This window comes from Cebus imitator, unplaced genomic scaffold (genome assembly GCF_001604975.1).
Source record: "Cebus imitator isolate Cc_AM_T3 unplaced genomic scaffold, Cebus_imitator-1.0 Scaffold53, whole genome shotgun sequence".
Taxonomy (NCBI): domain Eukaryota; kingdom Metazoa; phylum Chordata; class Mammalia; order Primates; family Cebidae; genus Cebus; species Cebus imitator.
In genome coordinates, this window is record NW_016107368.1 from 7,912,582 (window position 1) to 7,936,673 (window position 24,092).

The 24,092-nt window shown below is 41.4% G+C and overlaps 1 protein-coding gene across 8 annotated transcripts in view; it reads right to left on the minus strand.

Moving 5' to 3' along the window:
* Positions 1-24,092, minus strand: part of SECISBP2 (SECIS binding protein 2) — a 42,283-nt gene that overhangs the window by 6,563 nt on the left and 11,628 nt on the right. For 3 of the 8 annotated variants that reach the window (XM_017528469.2, XM_017528474.2, XM_017528470.2), the window contains 9 exons: positions 21,172-21,250; positions 19,121-19,329; positions 15,607-15,729; positions 14,216-14,305; positions 12,677-12,809; positions 6,592-6,758; positions 5,424-5,562; positions 3,713-3,866; positions 2,786-3,006 (listed from right to left, as the gene is read on the minus strand). In XM_017528469.2, the coding sequence (XP_017383958.1) occupies positions 2,786-3,006; positions 3,713-3,866; positions 5,424-5,562; positions 6,592-6,758; positions 12,677-12,809; positions 14,216-14,305; positions 15,607-15,729; positions 19,121-19,329; positions 21,172-21,250 (1,315 nt within the window). The remainder of the gene's footprint in view (positions 1-2,785; positions 3,007-3,712; positions 3,867-5,423; positions 5,563-6,591; positions 6,759-12,676; positions 12,810-14,215; positions 14,306-15,606; positions 15,730-19,120; positions 19,330-21,171; positions 21,251-24,092) is intronic. The other 5 variants (XM_017528473.2, XM_017528472.2, XM_037738450.1 and 2 more) reach the window with 5 other exon arrangements.

A 24,092-nucleotide genomic window follows, 5' to 3' on the forward strand; every position in this document is an offset into this window, starting at 1 on the left:
ACACACACACACTTTTACTTTTTTTTTAAAAGGCATAAATCCATAGAAGAATGTGAGAGATAACAGCAGAAAGTTTCAGCAAATGGACAACTGAGCTAGCCAACCTAAGCCAACAGTGAGAAAAGCCTAGAATAGCAGTCTTGGACCCCAGAATCCCCCAACGGCCAGGAGCAGGCAGCACAGGGTGATGCACCAGTGAGGAGGGCTGGCTGAACACTGGCAAAGGGGCAAGTCGCTCAGCTGCAGCCCTTTGGTAAGGCACAGCACAGGTTTGCAAGGTATGACACACCACACATCTAACGGTGGTGACCTCAGGATGAGCTCACAGGGCGAAGTTCGCCTGTCCCTCCAGCAAGCAGTGAGAAGTCTTCCTTGGGGATTTGACCAGCCCTAGGGGAGACAGAGACACCTGGGGCACTTCCAACATGGAAGCAGCCCGACCACATCATCCTACAGAAGTTCTCAGTGCATTCCTCAGAGCAGCAGCAGCAGCACCCAGGAACTTGCTCAAAGTACAAATTCTTGGGCCCATTGGACATACTGAAGCAGAAACTCTGGAATCTGTGTTTTCCTCAGCCCTCTGGGTGATTCTGATGCTGGCTACATTTTGAGAACCATCACCCTCAATGCTGCTCACAGCCTTGAACACCAGCCACACACCTGGATTTCTAGTCGGTTGTTTACTGGCTCTTAAATAAGCACAGACAACTGAGGGATAGTGGACATCTGTGGAAAACCTCCACCATGAGAGGCCAAAACAAACAAAGCAAACTACTGGGAGGAAACAGAGGCAGTGCAGTAAGAGGAATTCAGCATCATTAAAATTCTCAGAGAGGCGTCCCTGAGGCAGCAGCAATGTGATAAAAAAAAAAAAAGGAATCTTCAGAGGATGAAAACAGCTCCCAAAAAATAAAAAATCAGAAGTAAAAAGCTATACAGAAAGTTTAGAAGACACAGTTGAGAAATCCTAACAGAAAATAAAACCAAAAGGAAGAGATGAAAAGAAGCAGGAAACAAATAATGTGAAGACACCAGTCCAGGAGGCCTGACCCTGATGCAGTTCCAAGAAGAGCTGGCTGGGACTGGAGGAGAGGATTTAAAGCAAAAATTCAGCATGTCCCACAGCCAAAGACACTGGATGCAAACTGTCCCACATCCTGTAACAAGGCACTTCCAGTGAACGCCCAGGGAGCAGAGAGTGCAAAAAAGATCACAAAGGATCAAGAATCAGAGACTCTGGATTTAAAGCAAGAGGTTCAAAATATGCCTCCCATGTATCCTTTTCTCCTAAACCACTAGAGGAAAGTGCTCCAACAAAACAAGAGTGCACCCCAAGAAGGAGTCCGTAAATAATACCTTATCGAAAGGGGGTGAGAGCCAAGGGTATCCCTGGGTGCCAAATACATGAGGTACAGCAAGCTGGGAATACAGGTTTCTTTAGCAGATAAAACTGCAAAATGCCTGGTGTAACCAACTGTCTTAGAAGAGGCCGAGGCAGCTGGCTGAGGGCATGAGGTTTCATTAATGCTAAGTATACAGACAATTAAGCAACCACCACAAAACAAAGACAATAACCCAAACTATACATTAGGGTAAGAAAAGCAAAGCCCTTTTGCTTTATTGGGGAGTTGACAAATACTTAAAACTGAAAACATGTGAGCAGTAGCTCACAAGTCTCTTATATAGAGATATGGAAAGGGAAGGAGCCCAAGCCTGCCTCTCCCTTAACAAACCCTATAGGACTATTTGACCCTTTAGCTATGGACTTGTAACAACGCTGACAAAAACAGCCACGGAAGCATGTGGCCTGTCCTCTTCAATGACCTGGAAAGGCCTCTGGGCACATAACCAGATGGGTGGGTCACTGAGATCCCGTCTGCCATATTCTGTCAACAGTGATGGTAGACCCGTACCAAGTTAGGACAGGGAAGAGTTGCCGGCTAGGGGCCTTGGCCATGTCAGAAAATCTCCAGGCTTTAGACAGGAAATGATAACTGGAAAACATCATCTCTGCAGGTTCAGCCACAGGATGCGGATGCATTTTCTCAAAAAAAAAAAGTTGAATTTTACACGGCAGGAGAAAGGAATGGGGCCAGGGAGAAGCTTGTGAGTTCCCTAGCCTAGAGGGAGATGAAGGATAAGAGCGATGCCACTCTGCTCTTATCAGTTCTCCTATTGCTCAATTTGAGAAGGACACAACAGGGACAGGCAAGTCCTTCAGAAGCCAAGAAAGCACAAGTGTAGGCCAAACGTAAGATGTCACAAGTGAGGGTTCACTGTCACCTGACACAGCATATCACATCCAACAAAACGTATATTCCAGTTTAAGTAAAACAGCAAAATATTTAGACAAAGTCATACCTGTAACAAGCAAGCAGATGAGTCAACCACAGACTGAACAACTAAATGTCAAGTAGACAAAAGCCCTAGGTAGGTACTGCTTGGCTGCCAGGCATAGCATCTCTGTGGTATGAGTGATCAGTGACTATCCCAGCCCCAGGGTGGCGGCCTGCACAACAGAGGCATGTCTTTCCCTGATGCCAGAGGCCTGCGTGGGCTGGCTGGGCCCGCCGTGTGCAGGACCACAGGACCCACCTGCCCTACAGAGGGTAAGGCACTTAGTAATGGTCAATGCAGTTGGGAAACAATTCATCAAAACAAAACCCACAAAGATGAGCTGTCAAGGCCCGTGGCACAGTACACCAGGTGTGTGGTGACCACGCGGATGGCACACTAGACACTCACGCAGGGGCCCACATGTCACAGGACCACGCCATGCCTTTACCTTTCGACTGTATCTTCTCACAATTGGGAGAAATAATGACACATTTCAGTTTTTTGAGCTTCAGGTGTTTGAGAACTTCCCTCAACCCCAACACGAGTCGCCGTTTAGTCCTGGCCTTGACTGGATCTTTCTGGTACATACGGTCTTGGAAACGGACCAATTCTTTGAGTAGGTCGGTAACACAAGCATCCACTTCTTTACAAAGCATCTGGCTGCAGTAACTGAAAGAAACATCAGACATCAGGAATTGTGCCACTGGCTGTGACACTGCAGCAATGCTCCCAACCCACCCCAGGGAGAAGAGACGTAGAATGCAGCAGACAAGAGGTCGTTTCAGCAAGTACTACTAACTGGAACTGTGGAATTCCCGATGATTTAAATTTACAAAAGGTAAATACTGGGCCATTTTCCCCCATTCCCAACTACAAGGGAGAAATTTCTCTGGGCGCTGCCTCCACAACCATAGTTTGCCACAGGTCCCCATCTCAGCCACTACCCTGTGCATCTCCCTGTCATAAAGACAAATACCAGGAGACTATCCTGGAAGAAAAGTGGGCAAGGGGGGAAGACGGAGTGAGCACACAAGGTTAAAAGAATCCTGCTGCCCTAAGAAATTATACAGAGATTGAACCATGAAAAGGGGCCCAAGGTGATGCACAGTCACCTCACTATCCATTTCTCTGACTTCAAACCTGGGCTGAGGGCCCCTTTTCCATCCTTAATACCACGAGAACCTCAGTAGAAGCAGATACAGACACAACAATTAGGCTCTCCCTGAACAAGTGTAACCAGGCCTGGCTACTTTCAACCATAAGAGTTAAAGCACAGTGTGGCCCAGCAACATGGATTTATGGAAGAAATCAACGCCATACTGAACCGAAGCACTTCCCTCTTCCACCAGTCCCTGGCAGGCAGGGGCTCACTCACTCCCTGAATCTGCGGCTGTGGATCTTAGGGAAGGTGGAATGATAGGGAGCAAGGTGGGAGGCTTCTGTGTCCCTCTGGAGTTCTGTGCCTGGTGGCTCCTCTGACTTGCCCTCAACCGCAGGAGTGGAGATCGGTTCGTCCGTCCCCTCTGGCCCTTCGTGGAGGAAAAAGTCATTATAAGACATCTCTAAGGCTCAGTGCACACACTGAGGGGCTGGCTGAATACAGTCTTACCGATGCAACCAGACTCTGCACACAACCACCACATCCACAGACAACATGCAGAGGTTTACAGAAGGCAGCAATGACAGACAAGGATGCCTGGGGAAACCAGAAAAGCGGGTGGAGGCTGTCATGCCTGGAGGTGTGCCTCCCCCCAATTTACTTATACATTCATTTTTATTATGGTAAAATATACGTTAATCTTACCAGTTTCACCACTTTTAAGTGTACAGTTCAGTGGCCAAATTTATTTTTTGATTTTGAAATTTAACCTGAAGAATTGCATTATCAGGAAGTTTTAAAAAATTGGCCTTTAGTTGTAAGTTTTTTCTCAAATGCTTGAGACCATTTCTTTTTGAAATAATCCTTTAGAAAGTGCTGAACTCCAACATTTAAACTATGACAAACTCAAGAGGTGTGTGTTCAAACACACCAGGTCTGATGCAGTAATAACTTACTAGTTACTTCTCCCGACTATCAAAATGCAATTGCATAACCGATCACCAAGTGAAGGAATGAAAAAACATATACCGGACCTATAAGAATGGCAGGCTCAAAAAAGATAGTACCCCGTGGTCCCGTGGAGATGGGGAGCACCTGAAACTCTCAGCCATGCTGGGGCTGTAACTGGTAGAACAGTTAGAAACCCATTGGGCAGGAGCTACTAAAGCAATTCTGCTCCCACGTGATGCCCCAAAGGAATGAGTGCTTGTGTCCTTTAAGACACATATAACACTGTCCACAGCAAACCTATTTCTAATTACCCCAAACTAGAAAATGCCTGCATGCCCATCCGCAACCCTGTACACTCGTCCAGCTGAATTTTACACAGTAATGAAAATAAACGGCAACTCCATGTCGCCAATAAGGCTGAAGGACAGGGGACAGAGAGAGCAGCACACAACACACAGCTGCACCAGAGCCACGTCCGAAGCCGTGGGTGGGGCTGCCATCAGGGAAGGGTCTCCTAGGGGAGGTCTCTGACCAGAGGGCACAGGAAATTGCTGAGCTGTTTTGCTTCTTGATCTGGGTACGGTGGTTACTGTGCAAAGTCCTCAAGTCATACACTGATGATTTATGCACTTTTCTAAATGTACAGCTGAATAAGAAGTTTGCTTAAAAAAATACATTTGTGTTCATGTCCCCACATCTCATATACTTGCTGGTAAACAGCTGTGCAGCTAGCGGTGCTAATTCTCATGACCACTTTAAGTTAGAGGACCGCCTAGCACCACACAAATCAAATTTGGTGGGAAGGGAGGATCCTCACCTCTGTCCCTCACAGACCGCAGAACAAGAGGCACTAGAAACACTCCCCCATCCATGGGGACATCCCTTCCTTGTAAAGCTGGGAGCTCAATGCTGACCCACTTTCACCACAAAGGCAAGAGGAGTCAGCCAAGTCCTGGAGAGTTTGCTCAGCATAGCTCATCCTTTCTGCAGCTGCTCCCACCTAAATTATTCTTAAGGCACAAACAGAAGTTGGTACCTGAGGCCTCTGCCTGCTCTGGAACCTGGTCGTCACCACCACTCTCTCCATCTTGTGTGTCATCACTGGCAAAAACTGGACTTACAGCGTTTTCTTGGAGACGCTGCTGCTTTCTCTCTTGCCGTTCTTTCAAAATAATCTTAAAAATTAAACAAACAATTAAAATGCCTAAATATTTGTACTTAAAAGATAAGCTCTTCTGCAAATTAAACCGCCCAAGTTCAACCTGTTGGCAATGCGCCTATTTGTGCTTTGAGAGGAGCCAAGTGCGCCCCAGCCTCCAGGGAGCTGACCCAACCCTCCCCGCTGGTTTTGGAGTGGCACATTCCTCCCTGGGTATGCAGAGCAGCCACACAGGAAAGCCCTGAGCTCTGAATCCAATTCTGTAGCTCAGCGCTTGCCTGAGCACCTACACCACAGGGTTGCTGTGAGAATTCACTGGAGGGAGGTCGCTCACATCTGTAATTCCAGCACTTTGAAAGGCCAAGGCAGGTGGATCATCTGAGGTCAAGAATTCGAAACTAGCCTGGGCAACATGGTGAGACTTTGTCTCTACTAAAAATATAAAAATTAGCTGGGCATGGTGGCACATGCCTGCAATTCCAGCTACTTGGGAGGCAGAGGCAGGAGAATTGCTTGAATCCAGAAGGCCGAGGGTGCAGTGAGCCAAGATCATGCCATTACATTCTAGCCTGGGCGACAAGAGCAAAACTCTGTCTCAAAAAAAAAAGAAAAAAGAAAAAAGAATTCATCAGAGGAGCCTGTGACTGTCCTCCTGGAAGGTCTATAAGGAAGTGTGTACTATTCACTGACTTTGAACATCAGATAGATCAGCTAGGGTAGGATGAAGGGGGATGATAAGGAGGAGGAAAATGCAACTCCTCCCATTTCTGGTTTTCTGTCCATGCCACTGCAAAGTTAAAACAATAAAAGATGTTCCTTTCTTCTCAAGTAGCTGAAGCATTCTCCACATAACATGTTCCTCATGTGTCATGCTGGGAGGGTGAGGAATCATTTGTTAGAGTATCATTAACGTGTTTTACTACAACATATTCAAGTAATGTTTAAGTCGTAAAATCCAGAAATCTAAGAGCTGGGAGGATAACCATGGACACATGAAACTGTCTAAGATTTCTAGTGCCTCGCTTTGGCTGAAACACCTACACACCTTCTTCAGTGAGGTTGGCTTCTTGGCCTTGGGGATCTCCCTCTGCTTCCCTTTCTTTATCAGGGGGGCGCTGGAGTCCAAGGGATTGTGCGGGGTCTTCACTTGACTCACACGGCGACCTCTCTCCCCTGACGCACATTCTTTGGAAAGGACTGGCACTGCTCCAACTGAAACACAGTGAGACAAAGGGCTCATGGTCACCTCCCAGATGCTCTACCCAGCTCTTGGACCGCAGCTTGCCCAGTGGCTGCCTCAGGGTATCCAAAGGAGTTTGCCATGTCATCCCCAGCCTGTCCCCACAACCCTTCTCATCTTTGTCAAAAAATCTCTTACACATTCTTTTCATTGGCAATTTCTAAATGATATTTATTATCTTTCGGATGAGATCCCCAAAAAGTATCAAGTAACTTAGGAACACCTACCCTCCTATCCATGTGATCAGGTCTCCCATGTTTCCCAATACAGTCTAATACTGCCTGGATCTCATTTTTTGACTCAGGGCAGTTCTAGGTGGTCTGCACTCACTGTTACTACTGTGAACATGTCTCTCTCCACTACCATTTCCAGTTGACACTGCCTTTATGGAAGCTGGCTATTGGTTTCTATATGTGTATCTTGTATCCAGGTACCTTATAAGGCCACTATAAGATAATATTTCTAGTTAATTCTCTTGAGTTTTCCAGACATGTTTTCCCAAATCCCATCATGAGCAGTTGGTAATCCCTCTACATAGCCAATGAATTATTGTGATTACTACTAAACAGTTCAATTTTATTCTCCTTTTCTGTTCTATTTCCCTTATCGATAATTATTTCAAATAAACAGTTAATTCCTATATAGTTTTTCCCCCCACTTTTTGATCTGGAAAATTTCCAAACATATGCCAAACAAAACAGAATAGTAAACAAACCCTGTGCCGATGTCCAGCTTCAACAGTCACCAACATTTTTCCAAATATATTTTACCTGCCTTCCTTCAATTTTGGAACAGTTTTTAAAATAACTGGTGCTTTGTCAATCAGGCAGTCCCACTTAGTCTCACCTGTTGGATTCACTGCTTCAATGTAGAACGTAACCTGCACAGGTCAACTAAGATAACAGTACCTGCCTCCCAGGCTGCTCTGGCCTTAGTAAGCACAGCTGCTTGCATCTTTGGAGCCTTATTTCCACATGGGGTTTGAACATACATGTGACTGGCTCAATTCTTTTTCTCAGGTCTTCTTGGAAAACCATGTGTGGCTCACGTGCTCATTCACCCAGTCCTCAACAACACCACTAAGTTCAGCATCTCACCTGGGCTCCTGCAAAACCTGCCACAAGCCCTCCAACTCTACACCTCCTGCACCCCACTGCCAGGCACCTCTTCACAAAGCACTGACAATGGGCCCAAGAAGAGTCTTTTCCTCACAGCAGAGGAAGATCAACCATTCCCTCCCACAAAAACAACCACCAAGTTCAACATAACTGCCAGAAACAATCATATCAGCCCTCTGGAAAGTGATCAAAGGCTTCCAACAAACCGAGTGCTTACTTCTTAGATGACTAGCCTTTGGGTGAGAACAGTATGAGTCTGGACATTCCTGTCTGAGGCTTTTCCTAGTTTCTCCCTGCTCAGCTTTGGCTCATTGAACCAGGTGGCAAGGCTGTGAAAACCAGCAGCTTCCCTGTCACGGCCATAAGGGGCTTGCTGAATTCAGAGGGTGGTCATTTAAAGCGGTGATTTCAGCAAATGGGGAAGGCAAGGGAGCATGGCCAGTCAGAGGCTGCCATTTTGAATAGGCAAGCAACAGAAACCACCAGGCCAGCAAGGACTTACATGGAGTCCAGGGGAAGACTCGCTATAAGGATGGGCTATGGGGCAGTCAACCAAGAATTCTGTATTCAGCAAAACTAACCTTCAAAAAGTGAATGCAAAATAAAGACATTCCTAGATAAAGACTGTGAGAATTTGTTGCTAGTATGGCTTGTGTCACTAATACTAAAGGAAGCCCTTCAGAAGAAATACAACCAGAAGGGATACAAGATGGCAAATGAATCCAGAGGAATAAAGAACACCTAAAATCATAATTATGAAACTGGTAAATATAAATTTTTCCCTCATTCCTTCTCTTCTTTAAAAGATATGGCTATACAAAGTTGTAGTTCCAACACTGTAGTGTTTGGTTTATAATATATTTAGATGTACCATATGACGATAGCATAAAGGGGGAGGAAGAAAATGGACACATATTGGAGTAAAGTTTTTCTAATACATAAACTAACAGGTATACTGTAATCCGTACAGCAACCACTAAGAAAGTAGTTTTCCAAACTAAACTTAAAAAAAAAAAAAAAATCAACAAGAAATCAAAAGTGTACTCTAAAAATATTTAACACCAGAGGCAGTAAAAGAGGAAGCAAGGAACAAGTAACAAAGCTGACAAAAACAAGCCATGGGGAAAGGACACCCTGATCAATAAATGGTGCTGGGATAAGTGGCTAGCCACGTGCAGAAAAGTGAAACTGGACTCCTTCCTTATACTATATACAAAAATCAACTCAAGACGATTAAAGACTTAAATGTAAAATCCAGAACTATAAAAACCCTGAAAGACAACTCAGGCAATACCATTCTGGACACAGGAACTGGCAAAGAGTTCATGCCAAACACATCAAAAGTAACTTCAACAAAAGCAAAAATTGACAAATGGGATCTAATTAAACTAAATAGCCTCTGCACTGCAAAAGAAACTAGCATGAGAGTAAACAATCTACAGAATGGGAGAAATTTTCGCAGTCTATCCATCTGACAAAGGTCTAATATCCAGCATCTATAAGGAACTTAAACAAATTTACAAGAAAAAAACAACCCCATTAAAAAGTGGGCAAAGGACACAAACAGACACTCTTTTGAAGAGACATACAAGTGGCCAACAAGCGTATGAAAAAAAGCTCAAAATCACTGATCGTTAGAGAAATGCAAATCAAACCACAATGAGATAACACTTCACAATAGTTAGAATGGCTATAACAGCGTCGGGCGCGGTGGCTCGCACCTGTAATCCCAGCACTTTGGGAGGCCGAGGCGGGTGGATCACAAGGGCAAGAGATCGAGACCATCCTGGACAACACGGTGAAACCCTGTCTCTACTAAAAATACAAAAAATCAGCTGGGCACAGTGACGCGTGCCTGTAGTCCCAGCTACTCAGGAGGCTGAGGCAGGAGAATTGCCTGAACCCAGGAGGCGGAGGTTGCAGTGAGCCGAGATGGCGCCATTGCACTCCAGCCTGGGTAACAAGAGCGAAACTCTGTCCAAAAAAAAAAAGAATGGCTATAACAGATGCTGGCGAGGTTTCAGAGAAAAAGAAACACTTATACACTGTTGCTGGGAGTGTAAGTTAGTTCAATCATTGTGGAAAGCAGTATGATGATTCCTCATACCTAAAACAGAAATACCATTTGACCCAGCAATGCCATTATATGTCCAAAGGAATATAAATCATTCTATTATAAAGACAAATGCATGTGAATGTTCACTGCAGTACTATTCACAATAGTAAAGACATTAAGTCAACCTAAATGCCCAGCAACAATAGACTGGATAAAGAAAATGTGGTACATATACACCATGGTATACTCTGCAGTCATAAAAAAGAATGAAATCATGTCCTTTGTACGAACATGGATGGAGTTGGAGGCCGTCATCCTTAGCAAACTAACACAGGAACAGAAAACCAAATACCACATGTTCTCACATGTAAGTGGGAGCTAAATGGTAAGAATAACACATGGACACAAAGGGGGAATAGACACTGGGGCCTACTTGAGGGTGGACGGAGGGAGAAGATCAGAATAACTATTGGTATCAGAATAACTAGAGGCTTAGTACCTGAGTGATGAAATAATCTGTACAACAAACCCCCATGATTCAAGTTTACCTATAAAACAAACCGGCATGTGTACCCCTGAACCTAAAACAAAAGTTAAAAAAAAAAGGGAAGATCCACAGATTAAAAAAAAAGTAGTGTTTTTTGGCCGGGCATGGTGGCTCACGCCTGTAATCCCAGCACTTTGGGAGGCCGAGGCGGGTGGATCACGAGGTCAAGAGATCGAGACCATCCTGGTCAACATGGTGAAACCCCGTCTCTACTAAAAATACAAAAAATTAGCTGGGCATGGTGGCACGTGCCTGTAATCCCAGCTACTCAGGAGGCTGAGGCAGGAGAATTGCCTGAACCCAGGAGGCGGAGGTTGCGGTGAGCCGAGATCGCGCCATTGCACTCCAGCCTGGGTAACAAGAGCGAAACTCCGTCTCAAAAAAAAAAAAAAAAAAAAAAAAAAAGTAGTGTTTTCTGAAATAATTACTTCAAAAGGAAGAAATATTTAAAAGCCTCTGGTGGAAAATTTGCAGGTTGCCTTTTATGACATATTGTGTGTTTTAACAGTCTTGGCTCTTAAGATGTGTCAGAGGAAAGAGACAGCCACATCAGCACTAACTCAACAGTGTTCCCAGTGGTGCCCAGTGCATAGGCTGCAATACATGGAATGCAGCTTCCTGACCCTGACCCAGACAGTAAAGATTTTCAGGAACTCAGGGCACGTCTATAGGTAAGGAGATTTTCAGCTATACAATGTCATCAATCAAGTAGAAAGCTCATCTTTTAATAACATCAATTTTAAAAAATCATCCTATTTTAATAACTTAAAAATATTTTAATTATGGAAAAATGACATAAAATTTACCATTTTAACTTTTTAAGTGCATAATTCAGTGGCGTAAATTATATTCATAATGTTATGCAACCATCACTACTATCCATTTTCAAGACATTTTCATGCACCAATGAATACTCTGTCCCCATTAATAATAACTCACCATTCCTTTTCCCCTCAGCCCCAGGTATCCTCTAATTTATGTTTTTATGAATTTGCCTATTCTAGATATTTCTTTTTAGTGGAATCACACAGTAGCTGTGTTTCTATGTCTGGCTAATTTTATATGATATAATATTTTCAGGTTTCATTCATGTATCATGTATAAGAATTTATTCCTTTTTTAAGGTTGAATTATTACTCTGTGTAAGTATACCACATTTGTTTACACCATCATGTGGTAATGAACATTTGCGCTATTTCTACTTTTGGTTATTGTGAATAATGTCATAGCAAACCCCAGTGTAAAAGTGTCTAAGTCTGTTTGCTCTTGGGTAAATATTAAGGAGCAAAATCACTGAGTCATGTAATTACTCTGCATTTAGCATTTTAAGAAGCCACCAGGCTGTCTTCCACAGTGGCTGCACCATTTTACATTCCGACTGGCAGTGTACAAGGGTTCCAATTTTTCCACGCCTTCACTGACACTTGTTATTTTCTGTGTTTTTATTTCCCTGATGACTAACAATGTTGATAATCTTTTCATGTGCTTATTGACCACTTGTGTACCCTTTTTGGAGAAATGTCTTTTCCAGCCCTATGCCCATTTTTAAATTGGATTGTTTGCTGTTCAGCTGGAATTCCTAAATATTTGAATATTAATCCACTATCAGATATATGATTTGCAACCATTTTGTAAGTATTCTTTTCACTTTCTTGATAATGTCCTTTGGTATGCAAAAATTTTTAATTTTAATGTGGTCCAAGGTTAATTTTTTTTGTTGTTGCTCATCTTTTTGGTGCCATTATCTAAAAATCCAATGTCTAATCCAAGGTCATGGAGATTTACCCTGTTTTCTTTTAAGAGTTTTATACTTTTAGCTCCTATATTTAGCTCACTGTTCCATTTTGAGTTCATTTGGATCTATGGTATGAGGTAGGAGATATGACTATCCTTTAGCATGTAGAAATCCAGATGTTCTAGTACCATTTTAGAGACTGTCCTTTATTCTCTTCATAGACTTAGCACACTTATGAAAAATAACTGGCCACAGATACATGAATTTAATTCTAGATTCTTAATTCTACTCCACAGGTCCGTATCTATGCTTATTCCAGCATCACATTGTTTTGATTATTTATAAATAACTTTTGATAACAAGAGAAAATGTTAACACAATAATCTAGCTGAAAAAGACTTCCAACCACTTGCCTGAGATGGACAGAATCTTACCTGATACCACCACTGGTTTGGAGGACTGCTTTGCATGCTGAGAGTGCTGCTTCTTCTCCAGGGCTGTCAGCATGCCCCCCAAATCCAACTGCACTGGAAGCTGGCTCTTCTTTACACTATTTTTCAAATTATCCTGAAAGTTCAAAATTCATAAATTTACTTATAAAACTAGACAAACTGTGCTTTCATTTTACAAAAAAACTGATGTAATTAAAGACAAAATGAAGTAAGATTTGGAGACTATAAAAAAAAATTTTTTTAAATTCAAGTAACAAGAAAATAGGGAAAAAACATCAATCTCATACTATCTGCCAATATTACCATGGTTGTTTATGTCACCCTTCTTTCAGAAAATTGGGTTTATATTAAATCAACTACACTTTTGTCTGTATCTCCATTGTGAGTGGTTAACAATGTACATCTACAGACAAGACACTAGCACTTGTATAAAGTCTTTGGCTACAAAGTCTGCGTGTGAGGCTACTTGGTTAGTACTACTGTCTCATTGGTACCACTCTCTCTCCAAATGCCTCTGTAAACCAACAAAATGTCATGAAATTATACTGATACAACCAGAACTCTACATAAGCCCAAATCATACTCAGCAAATAGTATTAAATACAGGCTCAAAGTCTGATATGCTTAAAACAAGTATTATTTTTGACATTGTTGTGATTTGGGTCTTGAGACTATAAAAAAGTTGTACAAGGAAGCCCAGAGATATGTCCTAAGGCATGGTGTCCCATTTGCTTTAGTGCCTCCACTCCACTCTCTTGCCAAGTGTTCTCTTCCTGGACACCAAAAACCCTACTGGCTGAGGGCTCCCATCAGGGGAAAGTGCCACGTGCAACAAAGGACAGGCAAGGAGGCCTGCTGCATGGAAGGAAGATGAGCAAATTATGACATTGAACTTAAAGTTAACTCACACAAAGGTTTAGAAGTTTATTTTTCACGAATGCAGAAACAATCGTTCCCCCCTTTAAAAGGCAAAATGACAATGCATATCCTAGCAAATAAATGTCCACAAGCACACAAGTTCCACATCTAAATTATGAATCACAAGCTCCCTCCTGAATCTACATTGCAGGTGGTGGAGTGTGGAAGGGGAATCACCTCCACTTTAGCTTCTGTTTTGACTGCAGAGAGTAAAACCGTGGTGCCTCTCTTATTTTTCTTCTGTTAGATATTACTGACTTGCAAAAAAATTTGTTTCCCAAATAAACTGAGTCAACTTTTTTCCTTTAAAGTATCATAAGGCAGTATGTAGCCCCCTTCTTTCTGACTTAGCAAATGCAGTTACCAATAATCTTGTTATAAAATAATAATCTTATAAAGTAATAAAATCTTATTATTTAAAATGTTTTGGCTTAAGAGTAATTCTGTTTCAACACGCTGAGTACAGTTCTCTCCTGAAGGAATGAATCAAAACAAAACCACCTGTCTCCACACAGAGATGTCTGGAAAGCAGTTTTTCTCAAGCATTTAGTTGAGCCAGAAAAGTTAAGCCTAAAGCAATTGTGGTTTCAATCTAAAAATTACCTGTGGCTGCTGTTTAGATTGAAATTTCGGTCTCTCTATTCTGTCTCTTCTTTCAGATGCAACTGCCAGGTTAGGAAATTCCTCAGCATCCTAAGTAAACCACACACCCCTTTAGCTCTTTGTTAATACAAACATGCCAAGTGCAACCTTTTCCTTGCTTATATTTTCATTCTTCAATAAGGTCCCACAAAAGTTCTTAAAAGTGATTAAAAAAAAAAACAGCTGTGAAACTCTCACATAAGAGTTTCTACTTTATACAACTTGGAGCAAATTTAAAGACTACAGTTCTAATACCCCTGTACCCAAAAAAGAGAGTGCCACCAACGATCTTGGTACACCTGAGGGATCTACAGAACTGACCTTGGACTACTTTGGCATGAGAGTATTCAAGTACCTGTTCTTCAAAAGACTATGTTTTTCATTAGAGAAACTGTCTAGATTCAGTAGTTCTGCATGTTGTATGTGCTGAACCCAGGATAGTAAATGGAGTCAAAGGCAACAGACCTGCTAAAAAACAATTTTTAAATCACTTGAAAATGCCTATGTCATTCTGTCAATATTTTAGGTACCTTGGAAAAAGATGGGAAACATAGGGCAGAAATGTAAATTATTTACTGGCCTAAACCATAATGCTCTGCCATGGTAGGTTTTCAAACATTTAACCCAGCTATTCTCAAATGGATGTTCTAGGAGCCTTGGGAACCCCCAACCCAAGTCTGTAGAAATGCCCTGGCCTTGCCCCTAAGCTGGACACCCAGGCAGCACCTCTGAGAGAGTCTTCGGCCTGCACAAGCAGCCAGGCCGCCTGAGTCTGGTACAGCAATGTAAAGAAAACCACCAGGCACATAATTAAGTCAGAATCCAGGCTGGCTCCTTAGAGTACAAGACGTGTGGAGTATCATGGGACGATTAAAGCCATCCTTTTGGAAGTTCCTGAAATCTTCCTGACTCAGGCCTTCAATGGTTCTATAGTATTCTACATTTCTCTCTATAATAAAGCACTTTATAATAAGACTTCCGGATAGAAAAGAAGGCCCTGCAAAAGCCAGCATTCCAAAGCAAGGGGGAAAAAAAAAAAAAACAGGAAAAGAAGATAACTGAAGGGAACTATTAGCAATATGGCACACAAACTATTCAACTCCGATACAAGTAGTTTTGTCTCCAGACCATTCATTCATTCAAATGTTCACGGAGTGGCTGCTCTGAGACAACCAGGAAGCCAAAATGAAGAGGTAAGAAGAAAGAGTAGCTACTGCTTTCTTTAGCACTAAGAAAATGATCATTAAAAGGCCCTGGAGATTTTCACTTAGGAAAACAATATGAATTCATATTTCTATTAAGAAAGAGCCACTTATTATATTACACAATGTGAGTAATAAATATAAATGTACTTCAATTCTTGGAGGCTCTTGAACTCTCAGGACTTCATATTTTGATGCAGACTTTTCTTTCTTTTTCTTATTCTTTCTTGAGGCTTCATTTTGTTCAAGGTCGCTACCTTGTGATGCTTTAGACTAGAACAAAAATACAAAGCAAAAATCCTGTTTTTAGGGCGATCAATAGAATGTTTAATACTATGCATCAGCAAAATTAAGATATCAACTCCTATAATCACATGGCAATTTTATTCAGAGTTAGGTTTCTCATCCTGTTTTTTTTTTTAAAGAGCCAGCATTCATTAGAATAATTCTGAAGGAAAAAAAAGTTTGTTGGAATAGTTGTAATACCCAATTCCTTTTGAAAACTGGTAGACTTGGACAGAACCTCATTTTCAGCTTGAGGAGATCATGGTGTTAAGGACCTTATTGATCCCAGCCTAAGCTCTCCCTGTAATTCCAGGCAGGCCACTTCCACCAGAATGGCCCAGTGGTTCCTCATCTGTACATCACACCTGTCTGCACAGCAGAATCACCCATGGAACCTTCAAATCAAATACCTGGGCCCACCCCAGGACTGCTAAATGTGACCTCATCATTCCTACAGGCCCCTAACCCCGCGGGCCTCTATTCATCCAGGTCAAATATGCTTTGGCCACAGGGCCTTGGCACTGAAGCCCCTTCACTGGAATTCGGCTAGGCTGGGACTGCTCCCTCATCTCCATCTACCCTTTGCTGTCTACCCTTGGACTTTTCTCTTCAGAGCACTGATCACTCTCTGACATGTCCTACATCTGTCTGCATGTTGTCAGCCTCCCTCCATCAGAATGGAGGCTCTCAAAGGGCAGGGAACTTTTTATGTTTTAGGCCCTGCTTTATACCCAGTTGGAATTTAAATTTCAGAAGTAAAAGTCTCAGCAGCTCTTAAAAAGAGTATGTTTATCCACTGACCCACGGGAGCTGTCCATGATATTTTTCTAAGCGAAAAAGACAAGTTTAAGGGTAATGTGTATAAAATGATCGCATTTTGTTTAAGAAAAAAAACAAAAACAGAGTTTCTTTGTTCATATTTTCATGAGCCTGTGACAGGACATATGCCAGATTGCTAATGCAGGTTTCTCTGAAGGTAGGCATCAAAAGTGTGGGAGAGATGACCTTTTCCATAAGTAGATCCTTGAAGTGTTACATTTATCATTTCTGTAATAAAATTTCACAATACAGAAAGTTAAAAAAAAAATTCTGATCACTATCACTCCAGCCATGTAAAATGCAAAATGCAAAGCTATTTGGGTTGTAAGATAACAGAAGATGCTGATATTCTTCTTATCTTTTAGAATTTTTCTAAAACAAGCTTTTCTTAGAACTATAATTAAGAAAATAATTTTTAAAAAAGACCTTGGGAAAAATAAAACAAAATCTGTTAACTCTTAGAATGCTAACTGCATATTAGGAAAACTGGCTCTGAGAGAGACTTGGCAGCTGCAACAAAGAATTAGACAGTGGGCTGTCGTCCAGCCTGCCCCTGGCCACCCAGAGACAGGCAGGAGGCTTCACTGAGAGTCAAGCTCAATGTGTGCACAAAAGGAAGGATCTCTCCCTTACACATACTGCTCTCTCTCTCAAATACATGCACAGAGCAGTAAGGAACAAGCACCCATCTACCTTCACTGTAACTGTTACCCTGTAAATACACAGCTACCATTTATGCGGAAGAGCTAATTACATTTTTAGAAATAAAAAAGTATCCACCCAAAAAGATAGAAAACCATTATGCTAAACAAGACTGCATTTCAATCTAAAATACTATAGCCATATATAATGAAAATCAAGGACGTATCTAGACCAATTTAAAAAAGGCTCTTGAAGAAACAGTTCTAGGAATCAATAAAAATGTAACTTAAAGTTGGGTGTGGTGGCTCATGCCTATAATCTCAGTACTTTGGGAGGCTGAGGCAGGAGGATAGTTTGAGCCAAGGAGTACAAGACCAGCCTGGGCAACATGGCAAAACCCTGTCTCTACAAAAAATACAAATACTAGCTGGGTGTGGTGGTGCATGCCTGTAGTCCCAGTTACCAGGGTGCCTGAGGTGGAAGGATTGCTTGAGCCAGGGAGGTCAAAGCTGCAGTGAAAAAAAAAATTATTTAAAATTACTTAAGGGAAAAAAATCTATTCTAAATATTATGTTATAACAAGTAAATAAATTCCGTTAACCAAAGGCTGGGCATGATGGCTCACACCTGTAATCCCAGCACTTTGGGAGGCCAAGGCAGGCAGATCACCTGAGACTGGGAGTTCAAGACCAGCCTGACCAACATGGAGAAACCCCGTCTCTATTAAAAATACAAAGTTAGCTGGGCATGGTAGCACATGCCTGTAATCCCACTTACTTGGAGGCTGAGGCAAGAGAATCACTTGAACCTGGGAGGCGGAGTTTGCAGTGAGCCGAGATCGCACCACTGCACTCCAGCCTGGGCAACAAGAGCAAAACTCCATAAAACAAACAAACAAACAAACAAACAAACAAAAAAACCCAAAACTCCATTAACCAAAAATCAGTAACATGTACCACGTGATCACAAATGGTGGAATTCAATTATCTTGCTACCAGTACTCTTATACTGGTAAAAGCCACTTAAATTCAACAAAGACCAGGGCCAGGGGAAAAAGAAGCGGAAACTTTACACACCAGAGCATAAACTTATGCCAACATTTCTTCTTTACATAATTCAAAATGGTTTGCAAATACTTTAAGTAGAGAGATCTAAAATGTACATTCTCACTCATACAGAAAAGCTATCACTTGTATTTCTTGACTCACTACCTATTCTTTATTCAATGTGCAAGTACAATAAACTCAGACTACTGACTACAGTATAGAATGAAACACATTTACAGTTAGGATTTGGAGGGATTACAAAAAGACTATCCCGGCTGGGCGTGGTGGCTCACAACTGTAATCCCAGCACTTTGGGAGGCCAAGACAGAAGGATCATTTGAGGTCAGGAGTGAGATCAGCCTAGCCAACATGGTGAAACCCTGTCTCTACTAAAAATACAAAAATTAGCCAGGCATGGTGGCGGGCACCCGTAATTCCAGCTACTCATGAGGCCGAGGCAGGAGAAGTGCTTGAGCCTGGGGGGCAGAGGCCACAGTTAGCAGAGATCGCGCCACTGCCCTCCAGCCTGGGGACAGAGCGATACTCCATCTCAAAAACAAAGACTATCTAGTGGCACAGAAAATCAACATAATCAAAATGTGATGCATACCTCTTTTTCCCTCATTTTTTTACAGTAGTACTATATATATATATATAACATAAAACGTACCATCTTACCTATTTTTATGTGCACATTTCAGTGGCATTAAGTACACTCACACTATTGTGCAACCATCATCACCATCCATCTCCAGAACTCATTTCCTCTTGCAAACTGAAACTCTGTACCCATTAATAAATAACTTCTCATTCCCCACTTTACTGAGCCCCTGGCAACCACCAACTTACTTTTTGTTTCTAGTGATACATACCTTTTTGGTAGGATGAACAATGTGTTTTTCTTTGTTGTAGGAAGGATCCGAAGGTAAAACTGCAGAAGATGGTATACTAACATTTTTAGGATCTGCTGATGAAGCAATGGTCTTTAAGTTTATCATAGAAGTGACATTTTTAGGGGCTGGTGACAGTTCTGTAGATAATGTCTGTCGAACAACATAACCCATTGGTGTCCAAGATAACTCTGCTCAAAGATAATCAAAATTGTTGGACAATCTCAACAGTAAAATAGAAATTCCTTAGTTACTCAAACATGCATTACATGAGGTAACTGCTTGGAGCATAAATAAATGTAGGCTATCATTTACAACATCCTCTTGGAAACTATAGTAGTCACTAAACTTGTTTTTCTCCCTGGAGCATGCATGCTGAATTTTTTCCCTTTTAACTTGAGGTTAATTTTCCCAGAAACTGGTTTTATAACTTGGGGTTTGGAGGTGGGTAGACAAACAGTTTTAGTAAAACAACAATCCACAATAAACGTCCACGTGACAAGCACACAGAATTAACGAACTAAAGATCAAATTTTGGCCCTACTAACCTTGAAGTGTACCTTTAACATCAGAAGTCAAAGATCACTAGACTTCAGCTAATCACAATAACTGGTAATTTATTTCTTTTAGAACAGAGGCATAAGTACAGCAACACTACTCCTTTAGGTGCCCATCAAACTCTATATACAGACAAAACAAAAGGACATCTATTGGGACCCAGGCAGGTGAACACCTGTTAGCAGCCTATGGCTACCCTTAAGGGTAAGGCAGACTGTTCTCATCACTAGAGAACTATACATCCTCAGAGCAGCCAGTGAAATACAGACCATTACTCAACCACATACACATCAAACGTGAGAACACGAAAGAAAACACCCTATGAATACATTTGGAATCATTTTGTAAAAATGTCTTCTGTTAGGACAAGCTACTGTAAAAATTTCAAAGCAGGATACATGGAACTCTCTCTGAATGTATTACTTCTTGGCCAGGACAGGACAGATAAATAGTCCTCACAGTGTGGCAGGAGGCTCCCAGGACCATTGCAGGGGTCCATGGGGTCAAAACCCTTTTCCTGGAGTACGAATGTGTTAGTTGCCTTCAATACTCTCTCTCTCTCACGAAAACACCTGGGAGTCTTCCAAATGCTGTGTGAGGCAGGACCACAAGGCAGGTGAATGCTGTGGCAGATCTACAGAGCCAGATGGCAGAGCTGCACAAGTGGAAAGCAAGGCTGCTCTCCACACTACAGCTTTTTAATTTTGAAAAATGGTTTTCATAAAAATATGGTATGTTAAAATATAATACACTTTTTATTGTTATTTTCTTTTTTTTTTGAGACAGAGTTTCGCTCTTGTTACCCAGGCTGGAGTGCAATGGCGCCATCTCGGCTCACTGCAACCTCCGCCTCCTGGGTTCAGGCAATTCTCCTACCTCAGCCTCCTGAGCAGCTGGGATTACAGGCACACGCCACCATGCCCAGCTAATTTTTTGTATTTTTAGTAGAGACGGGGTTTCACCATGTTGACCAGGATGGTCTCAATCTCTTGACCTCGTGATCCACCCACCTCAGCCTCCCAAAGGGCTGGGGATTACAGGCATGATTATTGTTATTTTCAAGCAAATCAATTATTTAAAACATTTGTTTTAACTTTGAAAGGGCAAATATTAACTGGTATCACCCAAATAAACAGGAGCTCTTTGGGGTTCTCAATATTTAAGGGTTTCAAAAACTTTTCAGAATAGGCAATACTAAAGGAAGTAGTCATTGCTGAATTCATAAAATTTCTCACTGAATTTGGAAGTATATTTCATTTAGAATTCCTGTCTCTTATTTTATACTCCTTGTGTGTGGATGTGGGATCTCATTTACCTACTTTAACTTTCTAAACTAACACTGATGTTTGGTTACCCACAACTCATTAGCTATCTTAAGGCTTTACAACAGAAACCATTTCAATTTTACTGGAGTTAAAAATGAACTCAGAAACTATATGACATTTTAAAAATTAATATTTTGTAGCCACTTTTACCTCTTGTACATGAAGGAGAACTGGTAGCAGCATTAGCAGTTACAGATTCATTTGGGTTACTGTTTTTCACCATTTCACCCTAAAAAGCAAACACATTAGATGTCAATAGAGAAATGCAAATTAAAACAAGGCGATACTACTACATACCAAAATCCAGAACACTGGCAACGGAAATCCTTATTCACTGCTGCTGAGAATGAAAAATGACACAGCCACTTTGGAAGATATTTAATAGTTTAGCAACTCCTTACAAAACTAAACATACTCTTACCATATGATCTAGCCATTATGCTCCTTAGTAATTAACCAAAGGAGCTGAAAACTTATGTCCACACAAAAACCTGCAAACAGATGTTTAGAGCAGCTTTACTTATAACTGCCACAGCTTGGAAGCAGCCGAGATGTCCTTAAGTAGGTGAATGGGTAAACTGTGGTATATCCAGATGATGAACTACTATGGATCCCTAAAAGAATGTACTATCAAAGCCATGAAAAGACATGGAAGAAACTTAAATGCACATTTCTATGTGAAAGAAGCCAATCTAAGAGGGCTACATACTATATGATTCCAGCTATATAACATTCTAGAAAAGACAAAACTGTGGAGACAATAAAAAGACAGTAGCTAGGAGGAACTAAGGGGAGAGAGGGATAAACAAGTAGAACACAGATTTTTAGGGCAGTGAAACCACTCTGTACCATACTACAATGATAGACACACATCATTATGCAGTTCCCCAAAGTCTTAGAAGACACAACAGCAGCAGCAACAGTGAACCCTAAAGCAAACTATGGGCTCTGGGTGATAAGGACATGTCACTGCACATTCATCAATAGTAACAAATGCATCACTCTAGCACAAGATGTTGATAATGAAGGAAGCTGTGTGTTGTGTGGGGGCATATGGGAAATCTCTGTACCTTTCTCTCAACTTTGCTGTGAACCTAAAACTGCTCTTGAAAATAAAATCTATTTCTTTTTAAATCCAAAGCAGTTATTCTCCATTTAAAATTCAAAGTAATCACTTAATTTTAAAATATAGCTTCCCTTGCCATTCTTAAATTCTGCAAAATATATGCTAACTAAAATTTCCAAATATATAAGTACATAAAGTGAAAAGTTAAATTACTTACTTCAACCAAATCTCACTCCCTAGAGGAAAACAAAACCCACATCTATAGCTTCATTAGTATCCCTCTACTTCTTTGCTTATGATATAAACATTTGTGAATCATATTTTTATATGGATTCCCATAATGGAATCATACCACACATGATGTTGTAGCAACTTTTAAAAAACTTTAACATATCACTGACAAACTTTCCAAGTTGGCACAGATGCACCACACAATTCTTAAAGCTGCAATGATCCCATGTAAATGAGAAAGCCATCATTCACTAGGCCTACACACCAAAGTCTAACAATCCATCAAAATGTCTGTCTACAAAAACAACAAATGTAAGCCTGCAACATATGAGCCCCCTGACACCCGACCTGATTTTTTGGAGACGGAATCTTGCACTGTCGCCCAGGGCTGGAGCGCAGTGGCACCATCTTAGCTCATCCCAACCTCCGCCTCCCAGGTTCAAGTGATTCTTCTGCTTCAGCCTCCTGAGTAGCTGGGATTACAGGCACTGCACCATGCCAGCCTAATTTTTTTTTCTGGTTTTTTTTTTTTTTTTTTGTAGAGACAGGGTTTCACTATGTTGTCCAGGCTGGTCTCGAACGCCAGACTTCGTGATCTACCCACCTTAGCCTCCCAAAGTGCTGGGATTACAGGTGTGAGCCACTGTGGCTGGCTATGTATGCCCCCTTTAATAAAGACAGAAAGCTGTCTCACATATTAAACATAAGATATATAATGACACTATGTGTATGTGGGGATCAAGTATATTAAAAGGCTCCTCCAAGTCACTAACAACACCAGAGGTAAAAGTAAATTAAAAAATTCGAAGCTGAATCCATTAAGTAGACAATGGATGTAAAACAATTTTAAAAATTCCTATGCTTCACAAATTTACCCATTTGCTAATTCATAACACGATCCAGGAATAAAAAATAAAATTATTAAAGCACAGCCTGTTTTTTTAGTAAACATAACTTTTATGCTTACCAAGGTCAATAAAAAATTAGAAATAGTGTACCTCTTCAAGAATGGTTAAATAAATTATGTCAGTATGAGAGATCCAATGCAACAGTTGTTTTAAAAAAATACTTAATGACATAGAAAAAATACCAACAAAGTTTTAAAAAATTCAAACATAAGACTACACATATTTATAATTTCAAGTTGAGGGAAATTCCTGCAAGAGACCATTTTTAAAAGATTATGTGTTAAGCAAGCTTTTATTTTGGTTGTACAATTTCAGACAAAGTTTGTGTATGTGTCATTTACAGACATTACTAATATCAAGAAAAAGTGTCTTGGAAGGAAAATAAATTTTTTAAAAGCCCACACATAATTCAAAAGTATATGGGGCTCTTAATAGAGCAATCAGTATGTGTATCTTCTACCTTAGTTCATGTTTAAACACATTAACAGTCACAGGTAATAAGTGACCTTGATATAAAGCACCAGTCACATTCCTGCTCACTCCATGAGCCAACCCTGAGGGTTACACGGCATCCTGGACTACTGTAGGGCACTCGTGAGAAGTGCACATGAAGAAGACCGAAAGCCCGGTGGCTATTCAGCCACTGCACAGACCCAACAACAGCATGAGGGTCCTGCATGCAAACTGCTACACAAAGGTGTATCTTCTTTCTTTTTTTTGAGGCGGAGTTTCGCTCTTGATACCCAGGCTGGAGTGCAATGGTGCGATCTTGGCTCACCGCAATCTCCGCCTCCTGGGTTCAGGCAATTCTCCTGCCTCAACCTCCTGAGTAGCTGGGATTACAGGCACGCGCCACCATGCCCAGC